The sequence below is a fragment of the Diadema antillarum genome, unplaced genomic scaffold (assembly GCF_040938485.1).
Source record: "Diadema antillarum isolate AM-2024a unplaced genomic scaffold, OU_Dant_1.0 seq00001941_RagTag, whole genome shotgun sequence".
Taxonomy (NCBI): domain Eukaryota; kingdom Metazoa; phylum Echinodermata; class Echinoidea; order Diadematoida; family Diadematidae; genus Diadema; species Diadema antillarum.
Window position 1 is genome coordinate 65,651 of NW_027272601.1, and position 25,040 is coordinate 90,690.

At 38.7% G+C, this 25,040-nt stretch overlaps 1 protein-coding gene across 1 annotated transcript in view; it reads left to right on the forward strand.

The window, feature by feature from the left end:
* The first annotated feature begins 264 nt into the window (after window positions 1-264).
* LOC139713276 (multidrug resistance-associated protein 1-like) overlaps window positions 265-25,040 on the forward strand; it is a 58,481-nt gene continuing 33,705 nt past the window's right edge. Inside the window, exons 1-16 of the mRNA XM_071625020.1 lie at window positions 265-349; window positions 6,140-6,313; window positions 9,000-9,128; window positions 12,684-12,821; window positions 13,506-13,628; window positions 15,668-15,729; window positions 16,538-16,660; window positions 17,150-17,497; window positions 18,325-18,502; window positions 19,385-19,639; window positions 19,827-20,030; window positions 20,991-21,137; window positions 21,928-22,012; window positions 22,470-22,536; window positions 23,399-23,525; window positions 24,583-24,759. Coding sequence (XP_071481121.1) covers window positions 290-349; window positions 6,140-6,313; window positions 9,000-9,128; window positions 12,684-12,821; window positions 13,506-13,628; window positions 15,668-15,729; window positions 16,538-16,660; window positions 17,150-17,497; window positions 18,325-18,502; window positions 19,385-19,639; window positions 19,827-20,030; window positions 20,991-21,137; window positions 21,928-22,012; window positions 22,470-22,536; window positions 23,399-23,525; window positions 24,583-24,759 — 2,397 coding nt within the window. The 5' untranslated portion in view covers window positions 265-289. The remainder of the gene's footprint in view (window positions 350-6,139; window positions 6,314-8,999; window positions 9,129-12,683; window positions 12,822-13,505; window positions 13,629-15,667; window positions 15,730-16,537; window positions 16,661-17,149; window positions 17,498-18,324; window positions 18,503-19,384; window positions 19,640-19,826; window positions 20,031-20,990; window positions 21,138-21,927; window positions 22,013-22,469; window positions 22,537-23,398; window positions 23,526-24,582; window positions 24,760-25,040) is intronic.

Sequence of the window (25,040 nt, forward strand, 5' to 3'; positions counted from 1 at the left end):
TGCCGTGCCACAGAGTTGAGATAGTGGTACATGTACTGCATAGTCACGATAGTGCTCCATGTCAACCATGATAGTGATAAAATTTAGATCTACTAATGTAGTCCCGCAGATGAGGTGTAAGAAGTAAAATTGTGCCACAACTTGCTGCGTTAATCAGCTCAACCTTGTAACTGGCGCTGATTGTCATCTTGGCTCAGATTGCATCGTCTGCTTTGAGCTGTTAAAATAAAGAAAGCGAGAGCAGATCTTGGACCTGGAGGAAGAGACAGTGTCAGTGGAACTTGTTGAGATGGAAGACACAGGATCAGGAGACACATCATGGCAGAAATTCTGTGGCTCAGAATTATGGGTAGGAAAGGACTTTTCACCCAATCATTGAAAGGAGTTCCTGTTGGAATAGACCGATTCCGATAGTATCTGTCTCTTCACAATCATGGTGGGCTTCTTATCTGACGTTGGGACATGTGTGGTCAGCCCTTCATTTAGACGAAGGGCTGACCAGTGATGACCATAGGATGTCCCAACGTCAGATAAGAATCCCATGGGGAAGGAGTCGGGTGAGGGGGAGGGATCCAAATGCAGACCTAAATTGTACATTTTCATCTTCTTGCTGAAAACAACATAATGGACTTTCCCCAAACATGGCAAATTTCTAGGGAGGGGGATAGGAATAGGATCTCAGTGTTTGAATGGGCACCATGCTTTTCCTTGGGGGCCCCATCCCCCAAGAGGCCCAAGCCTCCAAAATTAAGGAATATTCAACAATAATTCTTCTCGAGAATGGAAAGTGAGAAGTGATGGAGCTTTAACTAAGTCTCTTTTTTTTTTTTTTTTTTCAAACTGCATAGTCCAACCTTCTATAAAGATTAAAGTACCATGTACTTGGCCGGTATTTTTACCAGTGTGATGGAATACCATGCCCCCAGCTCTCAAAATGTCAAGCTTCCCCTGTTTCAAGTTTCCAATGTTCTCAGGTAAGAGTCTGCAAGAAAGCATAGAACTACAAGTAGGTACAGTAGAAGGTGAACTTGCAATACTCGGATCGCGAGACCCCCCCCCCCCCCCCTCGTCTCTTGTTTTTAAATCTGTCTGAGTGTAACGAGTGTACATGTGCATGCTATGTTAATGTATCTTTTATGCCTCTGCCACAAAGTGTCGCCAAAGACAGTATGTTTTTGAAAGTTTGTTGATTTTTTATTAGGTTTATTTTAACATGGACCTAAGTCATATGCTAGGTCCATGATTTGAATCACTGCAGTATGTTTATATGTACAACTGTATGTTCAAAAAAACAGTGACAGAAGCGCTATGTAAATACTAGTAGTAGCACTCGAGTGCTACTCACGACTCCTTAGTTTGGTAAGCAGATATCTCTCAGTATACTCTTTACACTCTGGGTTACATGTGTTCTCAGACATTCTTTCATACAGCTTACCTAAGGGCTTAGTGTGTTTAGTGGTGGATTATGCAGCCACTAGGTCAAGCTTTTGTTGTTGTGTGCATGTGTGCGATAGAGAAAGGAAAAGAGAGAGAGGGAGTCCAGATTTTATGGATGAAGGGGTCAGTGAGCAGTAGCTAACCTTAAAAAGAGTGCGAGGGAAAGATCATGCTATTGACATAACTGCAATTATCACATGTTGACCACCTCTCCCCCCCCCCCCAAAAAAAAAAAAAAAAAGATAGATGGTACTCTTTACACAAGACACCACTTGTACAGCATGTGATTGCCAAATGTGGTGCAACATTGTGCAACTGTGTTATATAAGATAGTTACAGCATGTATAGAAGCATCCAGTGGGGGGAGTTCTTGCATTGAAGGCTGTATTAAAGGGGATGGCTAGTAAGTGATCAGTGGGAATCAGTGGGAATGTTGGGGGATGATTGTTCCAATCCTTGTGGGATTCATTTAAGAGTACATTATGTATCTGTTGTTGTTTGAAACTTATTTGCTTCAGAATGGTCTCATATTCAAGTAATGTGCAGTTTAATGTTTCCAGGTTAGCGTGCCTGGTCAGTGACGGGGCATTAACCTGCACATAACTTGAATATGAGACCATTCTGAAGCAAATAATTTTCAAACAACAATAGATATATAATGTACTCTTAAATGAATCCCACAAGGATTGGAACAATCATCCCCCAGCATTCCCACTGATACCCACTGATCAGTTATTAGCCATCCCCTTTAAAGGGTACAGATTTTGATTTCCAGAATTGTTTTTACCAATGACTTTGTAATTGCCAAGCTGAAACTATCAACAACTTCAAACAGTCCTGCTGTCTAGTGTACCCGCTTTTGATGATCAAGTTTATCATTCGATAAAAAAACCAAGAAAAGATAGAGAAGGAGGAAATACAAACTAGGCCTAGATTCTCGAAGTTCTCGAAGTAGGAGTCTTCTTGTTTTTTCTTTGCCTACTTTATATGATATCCTAAAGAAGGTGTGTTCATGATATGTACAATGTAACATTCCTATTTTCTAAAAGCAAATTGAATTGCTATTCCGTGAGGTGAGTGAGAAATATGCAAATAATTGAATGTACGTATTTGCACTGAAGTCAAGAAATCAAGCAAATACACCCTTCCCCCCGAAGAAACTAGACAATTGCCAACAGCCGTAGAATTAACTTTGTAATTCAGTATTACAAGAAGTTACCAAATAAGAGGTTAATGAAGCAAGTCACTTTTCAAAATTTTAATCCCAACTCAAATCAGTGCATCTTAAACCAGATATGGCATTGTATCCTTCCTTTGAATGTAGAAAAGCAAACTAGTGCTGTAAAAAAAAAAAATAATAGTAATAATTAAGACTCAATAATGATTAAAATAATCTATGTATTTCTGGGTGACATGCTTTTGACCATGCCAATTGTTTGGGTTTGCTTTATTGTTGATTTTTTTTTTTTTTTTTTTTTTTTTGGGGGGGGGGGGATGCAAAGGCTGTCAAGAAATGTAAATGTGAAGATTTTGACCAAAAAGTCACAATTGTTGTTGTGGCATCGTGGGTACTATTGCAGTTTTAATGATTGTAATATCAGGGTAAAGATGGGAGTTTGTGTTTGTTTGAGCAAAAGCAATAACTTCATTTTAATGGTTCATTTTATGGCCTTGGATTTTTATTCCCTGACATTTATGCCACCTGACTCTGGCTTGTTTGACAAAGCAAACAATTATGTGGTTATGTTTGATTAACATGCAGGTATGTGCTTTAAGTATGACCACTTGCACACATTCAGCAGACAGAGTGTATTTCAATTACAAAGAAACTTGATACTTATCCAAGCCAAAAGAAGAGTGGTTGTTTTGGGGAAACTGAGCTTATCCAATGAAAAGAGTGATTTTGCATCTAGTGTAGATTGATACAATATATAAAATTCCTACAGTAATGCAATGAAGAAAAGAGCTTCAAATGGTGATTGAGATTGCAGACAATTTCATTTGTGTGTGTGTATGTGTGTGTGTGTGTGTGTTTGTGGGGGTCAAATTAAACATTAAAGTAATTAAGATAATTTTGTCTTTACTGTATATGCCGTGTACAGCCATTGGATAAAGAAAAAATAATGATATAAAAATGGCAGCCTTCATTGAAAATGATCATTACATCAGCTTGTTCTTGTTGTTCTGTTTAATAGTTCATTCAGCGTGCATGAGGATGCAATTAACTGTTGTCGTCATATCTTAAATTGCTTTTTTTTGCACTGCTTGATCAGATGAATTGTTCACCTCAAAGAGACTTATGAACGTATAACCTTTCTGATAGTCTTTGTTTTCAATGCGGCATGGGAGGTTCGGTTCATGTTGTTTCCTGTGCCTATCGATTGTCGGGATGAGTTCGACTCCGACCAATTGTTTCCCAATAATTTCCTGTCCTGAAGTAGAGTTGAGTACAAGGGGAGCGTGGAGAGTTGACTGTGAGTACTGCAGAAGGTCACCGGAGCGGCGCTCCATTGTCAAGTTTTGTAATCCTTAATTTTGTAACAGAGTTTAATGAAGCTCATCTTCCTTTCATTCTGTCTGAGCTTTTGTTGAATAGATGATTTAACCTGTACTTTGTCTAGATATAAAAGAATACGATGTATGCAAAACATGCTGGATCCACTGTACACAATCACATGGTGAATGCATTGGAGCAGTGGATACAGCTTGGAAAAGCCCTGAGGACATAAACAATATCATGTAGGATTTTCAGCTAAAGAAAAGAATACTGTGGAAAACATTGAAAAGGGGAAATTATTCAATAATTTTCTCATACTATGCCTGATTTTGATGAAACTTTTTTTTTTTTTAAAGCAGTGTCCACACTCTTTGATGATAATCAAAATACCATGATGCCTCAAAATCTCCAGGCATATCATGCACGTATCATACAGTGTACTTGCTGAAGTGACCCGTTGTGTTGATCCCAGGCTTACTGTGCCTGTTTTTAACCTGTCTGCTATCTTGAGTGAAGCATTTATACAGGGACAAAACTCTGGAGTCACATCTTGAACAACTTTCGGGATTTTGCAAAATTATGAGACCATTTTGGAGTTTTATGATGTTGTGTCGACATTTTAATCAAGAAATATTCTCAGCAAAATTGTTTGGAGTTTGAAAATTCAAATTGTATAAAACTGTCAGTATGAGAGGCACTGTAGACAAACCCTTGTTGGGAAATAAAAGTTACAGTTTGTTTGTTTCTTTGTTTGCTTTTATGCAATGATCCATTAATTAAAGATATGTTAGAAAAAACTAGCAAAGTAATTAAGAGGTTTAATTTTGTCTTTATCTGCTAGGTGTTTCAAGAAAGTTAAAAAAAAAAATAAATGTCCATTATCAAAATTCTCCTTGGTTTGCTCAGAGAATGTCTATTTACACCTATATACCTCTGCACTGCTCCCCCCCCCCCCCCCCTCCACCTCAAAAAGAAAATGGGGGGGGGGGGGGGACTGACACTGCATTGCAGTTGGACTTTGTGATTGACAGGACAAACTTAAAAACAAACAAACAAACAAATGAAGAGTTATAGAGAATGAAATCAGACAATCTGATTTTTGCTCTAAATGGTGCCAGAGGCATTAAAGGCATGATTTACCATTTGTAGATGAAACAAAAACCTAGCATTAGTGCTTTAAAATAGTTGTATAATGTGAGTTAGGGATGAAAATAACCACTGTAAAAATTTGAATCAGTAAAATCGATTTTAAGTATTGTTAAATATACAAAATGTGAACAATAGTTATAATAGAAATGTGTCCCGATTAAACCGTCTACAGCTACGGTTTATTAAGAAACACACTCTTATCTCTTTATATTTTAGGCTTTATTGAGAAAATTTTATATAGGATGTTTTGTGGTACAACAGACCTACTTATATGCATCAAATGTGATATCTTGAATGCTTTTAAAATAACTGCTCCCTAAAGGTAAACTGGACCTTTAAATGTTTTTGGGCTGTCACTGTCCCTCCCACATCTTGTTATCACACTTTCTATATACATAGTTTTTGGTTAATGGCCAGGTAAGCTAAATATTGGTAAAGATTCACTAATTAGCTCATGGCTAATATCCCTCACAATCAAAGGTCAAAGTTCGCTGAACTCTAGTTAAAATTGCTGCCTTTCTTTTTTTCAGAGTGACATGCCATGTATTTACGACACTTAAAGAGATTAAGTGAAAATAATAAGCATTCCAGTCGACTGTGCCCAGCAGTTGGATCACTGTAATGTAAAAAGTAGTGATTGAAGTTTTACATGTTGTTTTCATTGCACACAAGATTTGTTTCTCCTTTTTTTTTTTCTTTTTTTTTCAGGTCATGTTGATCCTGTGTGAGGAACCATTGATAGATAGGTAGAATGTTTGCCTTTGTGATACTGACTCAACGCTAGTGATAATGGAGAATGCCATGGTCATAGGTCAAGATACTCAAGTAATCATTAAACCAGGATTGATGATATTGCCTTATGATATGAAGTAAAGAGTGACAATAGTCGGTTGCCCTCAGAATCTGTTTGCTGAGTGTACATCACATGCAAAAGTGCTGTTACCTTTTTACAATGAACTTCCCATTATATGCTCCCTGAGAATTTGCTAATTTGCTTGACAGTGTTTGACTTGTGATGTCATAATAGTGTGTCTATGAAATGTTTATTGTCTATAGGATCCCACCCTGCTGAACTCCTCCGTGCCTGACATCACACCATGCTTCCAGGAGACAGTGTTGTCATGGATACCGCTGGCCTTCCTCGGTCTGGTGGCGCCCTTCTATCTCTTCTACCTGTCTCACCACGACAGGGGCTTCATACGCCTGTCCAGGCTGCATCGCATCAAGCAGGTATGTTCTTTGGCGTGCCATCGTGTCATCTTTGTATGAAAACACGAAAAAGTCATCTTACCCGGCCAAGCGCAAAAAATTACTCGCCTGAAAATATCCACTTTTACAGTATCCCTTTTTGAAGGCCCTTCCAATGTGCACTGAAATCCATGTGGATGTGGCATTTGCAGACAGAGAAGTGTGTTAACAGGGTATCTGACTTTTACAGTGAGAAAGTGTTATTCAATTCTTCATAGCTTCTTAAAATGCATTTTAAGGTACATGTACACTGTACCTTCTTTGGAATTATTTTCCTTCAAGTGTAGCCACCCTTTGATGTCAAAGTGTAAGTGTCAAAATTACTCTTTTTACGATCATATTTATGATATATGTTTGATATTGAATACACAGTCCTTTTGTTCTTCATTCAATGTTTAAAGTCAAGAAGTGGAAGGACTTTAGATGACCACATGTGAATGTAATATATCGTATGTAGTACCTGCATTATTACTGTAGATGCACAGGCCAGTGCTAAAATTTGACCCATCAGCCTTTTCAGACTTAGCCCAAGATTATTGCCTTTTGAAATGTCCATCAATACCCTTCCCATGTGGGAGGCATTTTGAGTTCTCATGAATTCACTGTCCACATAATAGAATTACCTGGGATGCATTACAGTGCTGAGCAGTCTGTCTCATTTTCTTGCCTGTTCACTCCTTTATACAAATACTATTACAAAACTATATATATCATTGTGCAAATTCCTAACTGCTAGATGTGTCTGTTGTGGGTGTTTTTGTTTTGTTTTTCCTGGGGGGGGGGGGGGTATGATAAAACCTGCATGACAGACTTCCACACTACATTGATAGTACAAATCGACAGTAGAAAAAATTGCCCAGGGTTTTTTTTTTTTCCTTTCTTTTTTTTTTTTTTTTTTTCCTGTGCACCACCAGACAAGATAAGTCTCAATAAATACAGTATTTTGATCGCCAGGGTGTGCACAGAGGCACAATGGGTGTATACTGTATGTTGGCCTTCTTACTGCTCGTAACTTGATAGCGAGATACATTGTAGGTTCATTCCGTGCATAAAAGCTTGCTCCTCGCTACATGCCTGTAGCTTCTATTGGTCACACTCTCTATGGCTGGTTGGGGGATTATGTCTCAGACAAACGGATCAGTCATGCTTAAACCCACTGGGGCTGGTTGTCCTACATCATATTTACTTGTATTAACCACGTAGAAGATTGCAAAATCTGGGAGAAAACTGGTTAATTACATAACAGCAAGATGAGCATATTTCATCTTGCTACTACACTACAGAACTGACCTTGGGCATACACGTGTTTGAATACCCTAGTATGTTAAAGGTCATTTTGTTTTTCACATTTTTTTATGGCAGTAAACCAGTGACATCACAAATTGCAGCAGTCTTCTTATGGCATGTATTATAGCAATGTGATACCACAGCTCCATTTTTTTTTTTCCTTTTTAGGGGATTGTCTGATTTTCTTGAAATTTACTCATTTTTTCACTACATTTGTAATATTGCTCATACATGCATTTATTTGGGTTGATTTTCTCTTTAATACTTCTTATGCCTTCTTGTGTAGATGCAATTAGTTGTTTTTATAGGTTAAACCATTCTGTGACATAATGCATGCTCTGGGAGGACCACTGGCCCTGAATGGCAATAGCCTCTTCATATTACAAGATAATTACTGTCATTTTGAAAGGCCAGGGTACGTAATGTACATGTACCAACTCATCCCAAGCTGTATGTATTTATTATTTGTGTTTGAACTATACAAACTTCAGGTGTGTGAATTTCTACTACTAGGAAAATTATTGCAAGAAAAGTACTTGTAGTGGAACACTTCGGCTTGGAATGTTTCTGAAAGAAAATGCATCACAGCCAGGGTTTACAGAGGATATAGTATTCAGTTTTTCCAAACCATCAGGCCATTATAGTAACAAGGTAAAAATCACAGCTATTTGTTTGTTGGTTATTACAAATTATTATTCCATTTTTAGTATCATGAAGACAAGTGAAAAAGAAGGAACTAGTCTTGGGATTTGAACCTGCATCACTTTAATACTGCCTACCTGGCAGGGCCAGTACCACTGAACTGAAGCCAATTCATACAATGACAAGATGATGTTAGAACAAATACCCAATGCCTCACTTCTCTGTCAATCTCTCTTAGTCTTATTTGTGATTCATACATCATAAGTCTCCAGTATCGCAAATTATACCCTTCATTAAAGAACAAAATTGTGTATGAATGGCGTAGTAGTGAAGAACACTTCAAAGGCAAGTTGTTCCTTTTATTCTGAAGGAAAAAGAATTTTGTATTAAAGTAGTGCAGATCACCTAATGCTTGTGAAAAAGGCATACATCACACTGAGTGTACCACAGGGCAGTATGCTGTAAAATGAGGAATGTTCACGTGCATTTTCATTTCGTGAATTTCGCGAGAGCCAAGATTCACAAAATTAAAATGCACGCAAAAGTTCTACACTACAATGCATTGAATGCCTGTGGCAATTCGCGAAAATTTCAAGCCCCGAAAAAGGCCATCAGCTCCAATTCGCAAAAATGTTCAACCGCGAATATATCGTGTTTTACAGTATTATATCAGAAGTGTGTTTATAAAGCATCAGGGAAGTGCAATTGATCCGAATACTCTTCCATCTCTTCTCAACAGTTTCTAGCCAGCCTCCTGATTCTCTTGCCATTACTGGATGTGTGCGTGGGGATCGCAGACATGGTGCGGACGAAGGGAGAGCTCCCCGCCGTTTATCTTGTCACGCCAGCGTTGATTGCCATTACAATGGTGAGTCCCGCGCCTACACAAATCTCAAAGCTTGCCAGATGTCGGTGAGCTCTGTGTATAAATATTTGTACGCATGCATCAAATTAAAGAATGGTGTTAAAGGCCTTGTCATGTCTGTACCTATTACGGTCACGATACACGTAAGTAGAAAAAAATAATAAATCGCTGTGTTCTTTGTGGCATTCACATTTCTGCGCGTCATCATTATCGTCACCCACAGTAGCTACAATCCACGTGAGCTACAAAAACTTCAACATATATGAGTATGGATCATATGATAGAGCATTTTATATATTTTGCTTGTTTGTATTAATAAGGGGTGAAGTTGGTTTAAAAACTATTGTGTCAGAGAATGCTATGTAGTAAAACAATTTGCCTAAAATAGATATTATGATCAAACCTGCAGTAGCACAAAAATTGAATACATATGTATATCTTTTCATTTTTTGTAGAGTTAAATGAATGAGGAGCTTTCTCAGTCTTTAAAAAAAAAAATACAGTATCTCCAAAGCCTATAAAGTGTATATGAACATACACTGTAGCTGTCAAGAAACATACTAAAAACAATACTGTGTAAAAATTGATTTACTGTATATGATGCTCTGCATGTGAGTTTACTATTAAACATGGGCTATATTAGATGAGCAGTAAATCATCCTTCTTGATACACTATCCCAAGCTGTGTGAAGAGGGAGACATCAGTGTCAGAACATACTCATTCATCAGTCTGAAAATGTTCCATCTCTTCTGTGTGTGTTGTGCAGCAACATACCAGTACGTATGTGCAAGACACATCTCTGCATTCTGTATGTCACCTTGACGTTGCTGCTAATAGGGAAGTACACATATATACATTCATATGCATGTACATCGTAGCTCTAGATGTGTTATAGTAGGCGATGGGTGCTCTGTGTGCTAGTCAAGGAAATTCTTTCCCATACGAAAACTTGTTTGGAGTGAAAGTGGTCATTTTCAGTGGCGGATCAAGGTGGGGGCACACCGGGCGTGCGCCCTCCTTTATTTTTTGTTAAAACAAAAGAAATATTTTTAGAAATGGGGGTCATGTGCACCCCCCCCCCCCCCCCCATTAATTTTGTAAAAGCGCCCCTTCTTTTCAGAATTCCTGGATCCGCCCCTGGTTTTAATGCAGCTGATTAGTGATGAGAAAGGCGACATTATGCAAATTAAATAAAAGCTTTTTCATGCATGTGGTGATTTCAGTTTCGCATCTAACGTTGCTGCCTGTGGGTTATTTGCTAGGAAGTCATCTTTTTTCTTGATTATGAATACATTTACAGTATCTGTTTTGCACTGTCCTCAAATACTTTGTAGCAACAACTGACTCTGAAAAACAATTTGTTCTGTTGTGGTTTGTTTTTCTTGAATGCTCTTCAAGGACATTACATATCATCTGACCAGATGTAGAAATGTATAGCATTCAAGTTGGATTGGAATCGCTCAATAGATACTTTCTACTGGTGCATTCCTTCAAGAAAAAGAAAAAAAAAAAACAGAGGAAAATAATGATACTTGACTAAGCAACAGACAGCAGTTTTTCCGAGGATTTTTTGCAATATACAGGAGACCAATGGAAAATGTTACGAGATAATCAGAGGAACCCTCCTTTACTGTAGTTAACAGCCTGACATTCATAAGGCCATGTCCTTCATCACACATACATGTATCAAGTGTCTGATATGACTCAAATTCACTCAACTGTTCTTATTTGCGACTGCTCGTAGTTTGAGTCGCCAGTCCAAATAGGATGACTTTTCCGTGGCAAGCTTGATGAAAGACTAGTGAGAATTCATACGTGTATGACATGAGGACATGATTGTGAAACAGAAACTACATTGTGCCTTTCAAAAGGTATACCTGAATGATATTTGAGAGCATTGGACTCTAAGAACACATTCAGGACTGGAGTCACATGCACAGTTGTAATACACTCATCAGGCTTATGATTTAGTGGAGATGTATATGTAGAGTGTAACATGAAATCATGTCTTAGTTTTGACTCTGTCAAGATGAGGCAAAATAGGCATGCCATATGAAACAATATATCGAAATTCAAAATTTTATTTGTATGTTGAACAGTGTTCAGTTGATGGCATAATTAGTGCCAGAAGACCAGCCAGATGTAAACTTTACAGGAGAAGATGATGACTGGTCTGCTTCTACCTCATTAGTCTTAACCCATTGAAGACGAGTCCCGAGTTTACTATGGCAGTTGTGTATGGGGAATGCATGTTGTAGCAAAATCAGCCCGTCCTCAACAGGTTAAGATCTTCATAGAAGCATGAAAGAAAACAATCAAAACATTCATATCCTATCCTTATATTATGTAGTTCAGTTAGTCTAAGCTAGGTTTTTGACTGAAAATAAGAAGTATTTAGTATGTAGTATTCAAAACTGGTGTGAAATCCTTGATGCAGAGATCAATAGAATTTAAAATGCATATTTACGTAGAGCAAAAACATACACTACATCAGAATTTTAGGATTGCTGTTTACATACATGTAGATGTACAGTACCTGGCTGTAATGGACTTTGAGATCTCATAGATCTATTTGGTTTGGGCACTGTCTTTTATGTTTCAATATCTCTTGCAGCCACAACTGGGGGGCTTCAGTAAGTCTAACAATAGTTAATTTATGCACTGATGTAGCAATGCACCCAACTCATTGCATAACCCATTGAAACCTTTTTTTTCCCTTGTTATATTGGAAGCCCTACAGTTATGGCCGACAAAGGTTACTACAGTGCACTTCCGATATAACGAACATGGTTACAACAAAGTAAAAAGTTAGGCTCCAACATTATCAGCTCTATGTCTTTTTATTGTTTATTTGCTCGGTTATAACGAAATTTTGATGTAACGAAAGAAAAATGACTCTCCTGAGCACACATATTAAAAAGCCAAATAGGTCTATACGTGTTCATATGTGTGACAATTTATCAAAGTTTATTGACGGATGACCTCCAGCTATTTTACATTTTGAACTTTGGTCATAATTTTATCTGGGTATCTCTGATGGTCAAACGTATATTTGCTACTAAAAGTCTTTACTCTGTAATTGCTTTTCTCTTTTTGTTGTAAGTTTGATTTGACAAAAGTTCAGGAGAGCGAAAAACATGGCAGCCAAAGCACTATAAAACAAATTGGTTCGCCTTTCCTTTGACATTCCATGGGGACTTCATTGGGGTAAGACAGTTATAGAGGATTTGGACAGGACATTACTTACCTGATTATCAATAAAAAAAAAGTGATTTTTACCAAAATTACCTGATTATCTGACAATCAATTAAAAAAAAGTGATTTTTACCAAAATTCGCTGGGGTTTGTCACCCCAGCGACAATATGTGTATCCATATTACAAAAAAAAAGTCAGTTCAGAAAAATGAATCTCTTTGATGTATGCTTGCAACATAACCAAGAGAGGTTTCCAGTATAAGGACATTCATTACTCTCCTTGATGATTTGATTTTTAAATACTTTTTGGAAGTAACAGTTCGTTATTTTGTCTGTCAACCTCTTCCTCTTCCTCCTGCCAGATTTTAGCCTTTGTCATCATCCACATCGAGAGGAGGAAAGGCCAGCAGTCCTCTGGTGTCCTCTTCCTCTTCTACCTCATCAGTATTTTTTGCTCCGTAGGGGAGTTCCACTCAAAGGTCATCAATGCCAGGGTCAGTGTGAGTGTGCAGAGTGTGATATTTTCATTTGAAATTTGAGTGTTTTACAAGTACATGTAGTTTATAATAATGTATATATTTTTTTAAAGCAGTGATGGAGCCATTTATAAGATTTTATTTCTGTAGTACCTGAATATTGTCACGCAAGAAGTAAGTTCATATGCTATCTTGCTTCCCCCACCACTTACAAAAAAAGTAATAGTGTTGATAATTGAGCGTTCAACATCAGCGGTGGCCTGGCAGTGGCTTGGAACCACTTAAAATTAATGTCAGGTCATCAAATTTCCAAATGGCTTTCTCTTAGTGGCCCGATCCGCCAGCGAAAATTCAAAAATGTATTTTTTTCCCTTTTATTTGGGGCCATCACAAAAATCTCTTTGTCTTTATGATTTTAGTGGCCTGAACAGACCACCAGAGAAAAAAAAAGTTAGTGTCGAACCCTGCTTTATATGGCACACACATAAACAATATAATATTATACAATGTATTCACATGTGTATACATTATTGCCTTTGCCTTTGTAATCTCCTCATGAAAGATATCAGCATTGTCACCATGTGTGTGTGTAAATGTTTTGTGTTGTTTAAAGTGAAATAAAATGAAATTAAACTGAATGATCCAGCTGTTTTGACGAATATCAAAATTTGATCACTGAATCGGGGAATGTTTCATTATGATTGACAGGGTTCTGAGGATGTCTTCCGTTACGTGACATTCTTCCTGTATTTCTTCGTCCTCGTGGCCCAACTTGTGTGTGTTAGCTTTGCGGAGCAGATGCCCTACTATTCACCTGTTGTCACAGATGCTGTGAGTTCAGTTTCCATTTACATAATGCAAGAGTAGAGTCTGATTGATAACCTAAAGCACACTGTGTAGCAACAATTGAATGATTGGAATGATTATATTAAGAGTTGCAAACATACACAAATAAATAAGCAAGTGATTGAATGAAAAGGTACATTGTGAGTGGATGCAATCAAGTCTTTTATATGGAAACTATTCAAGAGAGAGAGAGAGGAAAAAAGAAAAATCGAGAGCGGCTGTAATAGATAAGTGGTCATAAACAGTTCTGACTTAAGCTGTATGGCTCTGAAGGCGATGAAATAAAATAGCCCCCATAGACGAGACAGGCTTCACTACCACATTGTCAATGAAGGTTCAATTCCCGGTCTAGTAATGTGCTGTGTATGCCTGTGCTTTAACCTGTTGTATGCTTTGAGCGTCCAATATGCACAGAAAAAGTAAGCCCCGTAGCCTTGAACACGCTCTTTAGAGTCCGTAGTGGCACGGAAAGGGTAAACAATTTTGCTTTCATCAGAATATGCATCCAAATTGGAGAAAACATAAGTGTCAGGCTAGACTATGTGATGCTTCTGAGATCTTTAGGTGTGATGTCTGCTATCTTTTGTGTGTGTGTGCGTGTGTGTGTTTATGTTTGTGTTTGTGTTTTTACATACAGTTAGGCCATCGATTCACCTCTTGTCCAGTATTTAATATACATGTATGTTATTAATTTCAGCTGTCGAATATGACAAATATTGAAAAACATTTTCAGTGGTCATAAACTAAGAAGGAGAAACAGATACAGTCAGATTGGATAAGTTTGTATTCTTTTCATCTTCCACTCTTTGGAGAGGACAGTTGTAATATTTAGCAGTGGGAACACAAACAGGAGAGTAGTTCTTTACCAAATTTAGCACATATTATGGACCACCGTACACATGTGTGAATGTGTATACACAAGTATTATGAATGAGTTTTGGTTTTGCAAACTGCAACATCTGCAGTGCATACAGTACATTTCCTATTTCCATTTTCAACCCTGTCCCTTAACCCTAACTTACCTGGGGGGGGGGGGGCCATGATGGCCCCCCCCTCGACGAATTCGGCGACCATTCCGGCTCGCAAAATTTTTTGACCGCGCCGCTCGCTGACTTTTTACTTTCAAGTCTCGCGCAACTTTTGAGACCAAATTTGTCGCGCCCGGGCATACCGTTACGAAGCCACGCCCCTTCAAAAAATTTTCGTCAACCCCAAAATTGCTCAAAAACGTGATTTTGTGTACAAAGTCAATGCAAATTGTGTTTTTTCAATTAATTCATATAAAGATTCATATTTTTAATTTTAATGGCTGAAATCAATCTATTTTAGTATAATTATGCTTCAAAAAATGTGTATGACAAATCCTGCTGAAAAAAACAACAAAAACAAAAGTTTGAAAAACAATGAAATACATAAAAAATTGATAAAACAATAAAAAACATAAGAAATTAATTTTGATACCGAATTTTTTTTACGCACAAATTTTCGGAATGTCACTAGGAATATTTACACCAAAAGTCAGCATTCCATAAGCTTTTATAAGCCAATTACAGACAAAAATTAGATTTTTTTGCATATATTTGCATAATATATTAATTTAAAATAGAAAATGAAAATTTTTTGAAAATTTCACTGAACAGTCTTGTAGATTACATCCGGCTTTATGTTCATGCAAAATTTTGCGGCGATCGCGCTATCAACGGCCGAGATCTGAAGGGGGGGCCATAATGCCCCCCCCCCCCCCCCCCCCCCCGGAATTCAAGCTCGCTAAATAGCCCAGGTAAGTTAGGGTTAAGGCACATAGAGATACTACGGTGGTGATGTGTGCTATGTAAGCACTGTAGTATGTGCTTGGTGTGCTCACTTACAAGTGTGTCAGCAACTTTCTATTTAAATGTAGTCATACCTATATCTTGATTTTCTACACAGATTCCCTGGCATCAGAACAAACAATTTGACTTCTTTGTAGTCAAACATATTCTTCTCATTTCTTTCCTTTCTTCCTTTCTTTTCTTTCTATGTAGAAAGTATCTCCTGAAGCTTCAGCCTCCTTCTTGTCAAAAGTCACATTCTGGTGGTTCTCCAGGTATGTAGAAAAAGATTCCTGTAAAGCAAGAAACCTTGGTGCCATATCAAAATTTTTCACAAATTGGAGCCAGCAGCCTTTGTTGCGTTGCAAATTGCCAGTGACATTCAATGCGCACAGTGTAGACAAGAACTCTCATGTGCATTTTGATTTTGCAAATCTTGGATTTTGCAAAATTAAGATGCATGTCTGGTTTTACAGTAATTAGCCTTATTCTTTGAGACGGGACCATTTCTTTTAATTCTTTTACCTATTTGTATGAGGAAGGACTGTTTTGGTACAGTGCAGAAGCATTAAGTGGATGATTTTGATGTGGTGTTCTTGGGAACAAGCACCAATTAAAGATAACCACAACCCCCCCCCCCCCAAAAAAAAAAAGTGTGTGTATAATGATATGTGAATAAATAATGAACTAATGGATAAGACCCAGAATGAGATATAAAGTGTGTATGTGAATACTTGTACATAAAACATCAGTATCCCTGGGGATGTAAACATTTCTCTTTAGATTTGTTCTGTTTTAAGGGGTTTGGGGTCTTTTTCTTGTCTATTCTTTTTTTAGATCACCAGAAATGACTTAAACTCATCCACACAAGTTTAAATGCCTAAATGCAAACTTGTTTATCTCAAACAATCCTATGCTCTCGGTCAATCAATCAAATGTCTAATACATGCAGCGATAATATGTGCACAATTTCCATTTCTAATTACGACTTATCGTTAGACATGCTTTGTGCTTCAAAAGAGCATGAAAGAGTGATGGTTTTAAGTGTTCCTTTTCTTTCCGTCCCCACTGACACACACACAGAATGGTTGTGACCGGTTACAAAAAGAGCCTTGAAACACAGGATCTGTGGTCCCTCCTGGACAGGGACAAAGCCTCGACGGTTGTCGTGGACTTCCTAAAGAGGTGGTTTGCGGAAATTCACAGGTAAGTTTGGGAATCCATGACTCTGTTTGGCGCCCGCTGTTGCGATTGCTGTTAGGTATGCATAAGTTATCATTGTGCCTAGTACAGCATGTGTGAGGTATGGCATATCGGATCTAAACATGGGCTTAGGTCATTAGCAACATTTTGTATTTTTCATGAAAATGATCCAAAAATACATCTCTCTATATAAAAAAAAACCAACAACAACTTAAAATTCTTTTTTGAAAAAGACGATTTGATTTGATTTGAATTGAATTCACCTTCCTGTATTAAGGAAGTTCCTGTAAGGAAAAAAGTGAATTAGTCAAGTAGAGTTGGTTAGCTGTGTTTAGATACTTTTTTGGTGGTGAGATGATATGACAGTGACAAGAATGCTTGCTCTTCCCCTTATTCCTCCTCCTTTCCCCACTTCCTCCTTCATTCATCCTTCTCTCATTTGATCTCCTTCATATTATGTTTGTGGTCATCATCATGATCCTTTTTGTACAGAGCCAATCAAATGACCTCAAGGGCCCACTCACAGGCCAGTCTCAACCAGCAGTCGTCCAGCCACGGTCAGAAGTTCGCCATGACGGAGCTGACCAAGCAGGGATCTCCTGGCGCCACCCAGACGAGGGTCTACACCTCGCCCACGGACCCCCGGGGCCATGCAGGGAAGAACGGGTACATGCCGGCGGTCCCCTCCCCCGAGGTTGACTTCCTGGAAGGGGAAAGCATCAGCCCTGAGGCGAACCTGCTCAGGGCCGTCTCCAAGAACTTTGGGGATAAGTTCCTGGTCGCCGTGCTTCTCAAGTTTATCCACGACTGCTTCCTGTTTGTGAATCCACAGATACTTGGGTTAGTCAGCCAAGGGCTCTTGCTAGCAGATCTCGTTCAGAAGAAGCTCAAAGTATCACTTTGTGCTGGCATATCGTTTGGAAAAATTTGGCTTTCCTTCATGTTGATATACATTTCCATAGGTCATATTGTAAGATAGGACTTCTCAATTCATGCCCCTACATTGATTTTTGTGTGAGAATAATTGTTAAATTACCCGACATTGATAAATAGTATGTATTCGTTGCTAAGTACATTCTATAGGAAGAGGTCTGACCTCATTTTTATGAAAATGTTCATATTTGAATTAAAAAAAAAAACAATTCAGAAGCCTTTATATTAGGTGCACTGCAGAGTGATTTAAAACATGTAAAAAAGAGTATTGCTATTGTATTTGACAACTGCTCAGTACATGGCAATTGCGTGAAAAAAACACAAACGGTACCATTGCACATGTTCACTGTCAAGCACGCAAGTGTCAGTAAGCTGTTTTGGGTGTTTTGGGTAGCATACAAGGACCTCACCAACCATGTGCAGTGCTACTTTGTCCTATGTACATCAAGCTAAAAATTTTACACCATATACTGTATATGACTACTGTTCAATTCAGGCCTAGCTAACCACGCCTGCTAACCACTGGGCACTCTGTTAAACAATTAGTGAGTGGCAGGTTGGCATTCATGAATTGGAACAGGAATTCACAATGGGCTCTATTCACGTACTCCTCTGTTCCCGCTCCTTTGCAAAATCTGTTACCGTCACACTGATGTCTATGTTTTTTGTGTATATAGTGTGAAATACTACATGTATATGCCATTGTGGAACCATTTTTGCCTGTGTTTTTGCAGCCTACTGATCAACTTCACTGAAGATGCCTCTGTGTGGCAGTGGAAGGGTTACTTCTTTGCCATGCTCATGCTGTGCTGCTCCATGTTTAACTCCTGTGTCCTCCACCAGTACTTCCACCGCTGCTTTGTCATCGGCATGCACATCAGAACAGCAATCATCGGCTCAGTGTATCGAAAGGTAGGGAAGGAAGGAAGGAATTTATTGTTTGACTTTGTTTTAAATAGGTCACTTTGTGGCTGTGATGTAAGCATAGAACCTACTTCAATAGCTGCATTTGATACAGTTTCCATTGTGAAAATTCACATAGTATTTGATAATGATGATGATGATGATGATGATGATGATAATGATGGTGATGATGGTAATGATAATAATGAACACAATAATAGTGATAATAACCAGATCTTAGAACGTATAATACCATAGGATAGTCTCTGTGCATGTACACATGGAAAGAAGATCATCTATACATTTCTATATTCACATATAATTAACAGTTGTCAAAAAGATGAGTTATTAGCATAGATTTGAATTTATTTGTGATGATTATTGATTGTAAATGCACTTTGCTGGTAATTGGATTGTCTCGTAGAATAGAGAGAAGTGTGGAATTGAACATATATCCTAGGCGTTACTTAGTAGTTTTTATCAAGCGAATCCTGCCTGTAGTGTTCAGCATGCAACATTTTCCACACACCTAGCAAACACCTCTTGCCTCACTTAGTTATCGAGATTTGACCGAAGTGGACCTCTGAGTCATACAATAGTTTGCTGAATCAGTGAGCAGATTGTCAGCTCATATTTGCTCGAGTGTGATCATGGCCAAAAATGCAAACAGTTTTATTTATAATATCATACTCTGCAAGTCATAAATATTGCAATACGTATCATGGAAAGATAATCAGTAAAGTTAATATATGCATGTGGAGATAAAGTGATGGATAACGAATGCCACATTGAATTTGATGCCTATGATATTGATCAGGAGAGTGATGATAATACTACCGATGGTCGTCATCATTTCTAAAATTGTCCACTGCCATATCTTATATACACTAGTCACTGAAGCTATCCAACGCCGCCCGGAAGGGAGCCACCGTAGGGGAGATTGTAAACCTCATGTCTGTCGACGCCCAGCGCTGCATGGACCTCTGCACGTACCTCAACATGCTGTGGTCAGCGCCGTTCCAGATCTCGGTGGCGCTCTACTTCCTCTGGCAGACCCTTGGGCCATCCGTCCTGGCCGGGCTGGGGGTCATGATACTGCTCATCCCACTAAATGCCTTGGTCGCTACGCAAGCAAAGAAACTACAGGTAGGGAAATAGGAAGATTACATTCTGAATTTATGAGTGAATACAGTTCAAATAAGGTTATTGCGTACAGCACCTGGTCAGCCAGGAGTTAAAAACAACAAGATGATACAGATTAGCGTTGCCACGTACTGTATCTATGAGACCTGACTGTCTCATGTGTAACCCCCTTGCCCCCGCCCCTCTACAGGTGAAACAGATGCGGTACAAGGATGCCCGCATCAAGCTGATGAGTGAGGTGCTGAGCGGTATCAAGGTGCTGAAGCTGTATGCCTGGGAGGAGTCCTTCCAGGAGAAGATCCTTGCCATTCGCAACAAGGAGCTTAAGGTGCTCCGTTACGCTGCCTACCTCAATGCCTTCAACTCATTCACTTGGACCTGTGCACCCGTCCTGGTAAGACTCCACATTGATAGGTTGTAGGTATCTGAAGGAGAGATGTTCTTTATTAATACGATGTGTGTGAGAACTGTTGTTTTGAGAAAGAAGACCCTACAAAGAGGAGAGTAAAGAAGGGAAGCGACCTGGGAAGCGTGTAAGAAAGGAAGATGGTGACAAAGGGCAAAGGCGAGCCGGAATTTGAGGTTGTGCCGAGGGAAATGGGAGGATATGAGACAGGGAGAATTGTAAGGAAGAATAGAATGAGAATTAGGTCAAGGGAGGATATGAGACAGGGAGAATTGTAAGGAAGAATAAAATGAGAATTAGGTCAAGGGAGGATATGAGACAGGGAGAATTGTAAGGAAGAATAAAATGACAATTACATGTAGGTCAAGGGTTCGGAAGTTAATGAGAGGAGAAAGAAACCAGAAAGGAGAGTGGAGAGGGGGGAGGAGAAGGTTGGAAAATCATTGAGTTAAGAGAGAAAGGGGATGGAGACATTGTATTTTGTAGGTACATTGTATTTTGTTCTTATCATAAACCAGTAGAAAAAAAAATTGTTGCAAAGGTTTATGTTCATTGAACAACAACATAAGAGGAGACATGAGAGTATTATGTCCCTGAATTCATCATAAAGTGAAGCAAACGATGCAAGTTCTAGGAAGAATTCTAAAGAATTTACAGTGAAATGGCCCACACTAGTAAACTATATCTAATGATGGTGTATGCTCCTTTGTTAGTTTATGGTACTGCATTGCAGTGCCTTTTGTTCTCTCCATTGTGAATGTGAAAGCCATAGTTACGATTATATACCTTTAAGCCGATTCACAGGATGTCGTAATATCAAGGAGTTTTTGATACTTGTATTTAGTTGTATTTGTTTTCTTTGAATTATTGCTATGCAAATGAAATGTTAGTTTTCATAAAGAAAAGATATGTACACCGTATATCTCTTGATTGATGCATACATGCCAGGTTTCTGTGACAACATTTGCTGTGTATGTGGTATCCGACGAGGAGAATGTGTTGGATGCAGAGAAGGCCTTTGTTTCCATCGCTCTCTTCAACATCCTGCGCTTCCCCCTCAGCATCATGCCCAACCTCATCTCCAATATTGTTCAGGTTTGTGTCTTGATCATGCCAACTTGGTGATGAGTCTTGTGTAGTGATTCTCTGTGTCATTTGTGGATTTTCTTTCTGGGTGCTGTAACTACCACACTGTCGTATATCGCAATCCATGATATTCAGCTTGAGATATTCCAAGAATATTGCCGTCAGATGACGACTGTCAAGTAGAATTTTGCAGCGTCCTGAGCTTGGTTCCCTTTTTGTGCTCATGCTGCGTTTACACCATGTTCCTGGTGACCACAGCAGTCACGTTTCACGCCACCGTGGACAAACGGGATGGACGTGAGACAACGCGGTGAGACGGGATAGACAAACATGACAGGACATGATTGCCTTGGATGCAGTGTAAGATTTTCAAACTGTCAAATAAATTGCCATGGCAGTCCCTGTGCTAATGAGAAACCGTGTATGTCGTAATAAAACGGGGTGAACACAAGAAAACACAACGGCATGTAATAGGCTGTAGCATAACATGGGAGGTGGTCTGTAGCATGCCAGCAACGGAAAATACTGATAGTCTAGCCTGACCAGACGCTTTAGAGAATAGCGTCTGATAGCTATATGTTCACCGGGGTGAGGACTGGCACAATCAAGACTACATGTAGAATAGAAAGAGAGAAAATACGAGAATATCTCATCTCCCCACGGCGCATTCCGTTTTGGGCAAACATGGCTGCCGTTGCCACCAGGAACATAGTATAAATGCAGCATTGCAGAATGTTGACAATCACAAATTTAATACCAAAGTGTCTGGTTACCTCATGCTTTCCTCCCCCATATTCAGGTGAGCGTCTCCCTGAAGCGCCTCGACAAGTTCCTGAAGAGTGAAGAACTGGACCCTCAGAATGTCGACCACTTCAACATGCCAGGTAACAGTGCATGGCCTTTTGACATAAATCAGCATGTCACATTTTCTCTTTCTGACTTGGATGTGGGCATCTAAATTTTCAAAACATTTTAATGACATAAGTTGCTGTAAAGTGATTATCAAAAGTGTTAAAAGGATATTTTGCTGCTTAAAAGTAGCAGTTGTGTTCTTGAAAAGATAAGAAATCCCTCTGTTGAATCTGTCACACATCTATACACCAATTCTGCAGTGAATTGTTTACAGTGTTAAAAACAAAACAAAACAAAACAAAACATAATTTAAGCACTATTTTGGAATTATGTTCCCAGGATTGAGGATGTGAGTCTTCATTTCTCCAATATGTTATGCAGTTTCATTTTGATAAGAAATATTGTTTCCATTTACCTATTTGAAAAATCCTTGAGAAGTCCTCACTTTGATCATATTTTTCTTTTAATTTTTACTTATGTGTTTGACAGGACATTCAATCACAATAGACAGCGGACAATTCACATGGGACAGAGAGGAAAAGACTACACTTTCAGAGTAAGTTCCTGGAGTATGCACATAAATAGAACGGCAAGTTCTCTTTTATGCATAGTTTGTTATGATTGATTTCTTTTCATCATATGCAAGTATCACTCACAAGTCCATCACAACTACATCTAGTTCCTTAAGTACCTCGAGTGTCACTTGCATGTGTACACCATTTAATGGCTTGATGTGTTCAAACATTCTACTCAAAACCGGCATGGACAATGGTGTGCAAACCAATCAAAACTAAACAAAGGTCATTTGTAAATGTTAAACGGGTAATTTTGCACAGGGTTTTATAGCTTGTGATGGATTTGTATAAATGACATTGACTTGCCTGCTGCAATCCAAAGGGTCTTTCTCGTTTGGACTCTTCATTTCTAGAGCACCAGTACTGTAAAGAAAGATGTTTTTGCGACATCATAATTTCATGAATTGGGGCTGAGGGCCTTTCTCACAACACAAAATTTTTGCAAATTGTCACTTGCATTCGATGCATATAGTGTAGACAAGAACTTTGGCTAGTATTTTAATTTCGCGAATCTTGGCTCTTGCAAAATTGGTGACATTAAAATGCATGTGAACATTACATATGTTACAGTAGTTTAGCACATATGGGATAACCTGTAGTTATTGAATTATCTTGAAGCCCTCTATGTGACGGTTATGTGCCGTCATCTTAGGACAGAGTTGAATGATGCATACTCAGTCATTCATTGTCAAGAATCATTGATATATTAGTGTAAGAAATATAATGTGATGCATTTAGTTTGTTTACAATAGAAATATTTGTCTTTTGTATACCTTTCCTTTCCTGGAGAAAAATGTGTTTACTAGCTATTATATTGAGAAACAAATCTTGCCTTTCAAACAGCATCACCCTTGACATAAAGAAGGGGTCACTGGTTGCCGTGGTAGGCCAGGTTGGATGCGGGAAGTCGTCCTTGCTGTCAGCCGTACTGGGAGAGATGGAGCGATTGGATGGAAAGGTGTTTGTGGAGGTGAGAAAGTTATGATAAATATGATTCCTGGTAACTGATAATGGATTGATTAATTGATTTTATGTTCCATATAAAAGACAACAACTAGACAGCCCATATTCAGCGATGCCAACCAGACATTGCTGGTCTTCCATGGGGTCCAGAACATAAAGATTACAAATTCAGTGCAATATGAATGTATGAAATACATAAATTAAAAAAAAAAAAAAATCGCATATTACAAATGGTACATGCAAATAACGAAAAGAAAAGGTGCATGGAGAAATGAAAGAGGATAATATTACAACCCATATACTTTTTTGATATGACATAGAATATCTGATACTCTCATTCCCCCTTTAATCTTTGTTTTTTATATGATATATAAAAAGCATAAGAGCTCCAAGTGATGTGTATCCTGTCATTTGCAACAGTTCAAATGATTGATTGTGCTTTACCCATTAAATGGAAGGTAAGACTTGGTAGACTTGGTAACCAGTGCAGAGACCTGTCGGCTTGGTGGAAATATTTGAAGCAATTGATTTCTCTCAAATGTCTTGAAATCAACATGTATGAAATGCAGTGTCCTAAAGCTGTGGTATCATGCCTATCCCCGGTGGCCTGCAATTTTGCTTTATGTTCACGTAGTGCAGCTAGTGAGATATTTCTCATGTGGTCACTATGAGATGGTCATTTTCTGTTGTAGTAAACTTGTGTCCGTGCTGGTATATCTTACAACATGTCAAATTCATGATGCAAACTTTTTGTTATTTGAATGAATGAATGAAGGAAGGAAGGAAGAAAGAAGGAAAGAAAGAAAGAATTTTATTATCCAATGCAGTAATAATCATTGTATACATTTACAGTCATATTCAGTTATATAGAAAAGCAAAGAATAATGGGAACCATGAAGTCGCGTGAAACCAGTCAAGTCTAGCCTCTTGCAATTTAAGCAGTTACAAAGTGTATGTTTCTTTAAAATTTGTTCAGTAATGTGTTGCTCATAAGTAGTTATCAGTAAGATATTTCACTTTTAAATGTACCTACAAAGTTTTTGATGTTTTGTCCTGTCTGCCAGGGTTCCGTTTCCTACGTACCCCAGCAGGCCTGGATTCAGAATGCCACCGTCAGGTCCAACATCCTCTTTGCCCAGGGCATGCAGGTCACAAAATACAAACACGTCATCCAGGCGTGCGCCCTCGCTCGAGACCTGGAGGTGCTGCCTGGCGGTGATATGACGGAGATTGGAGAAAAGGTAAAACCTTCACATGTTTTTGTCCTTCATCGGAAAATATCTGTTTGTCACTTTCTTCATTTGTACATCAGTGCGATAGACTTTTTCAAATTGTAAAGAAAGAAGATGTGCATATTTGATTTCTGTAGATGACTCAATAGCTTCATTGTCCCCGCCGAACGAGTTCGAGCAGGGGACTATGAAACGGGCTCCGTACGTGTGTGTGTCCGTGCGTCCGTGCGTCCGTCCGTCCGTCCGTGCGTCCGTCCGTCCGTCCGTGCGTCCGTGTGTGCGTCCGTGTG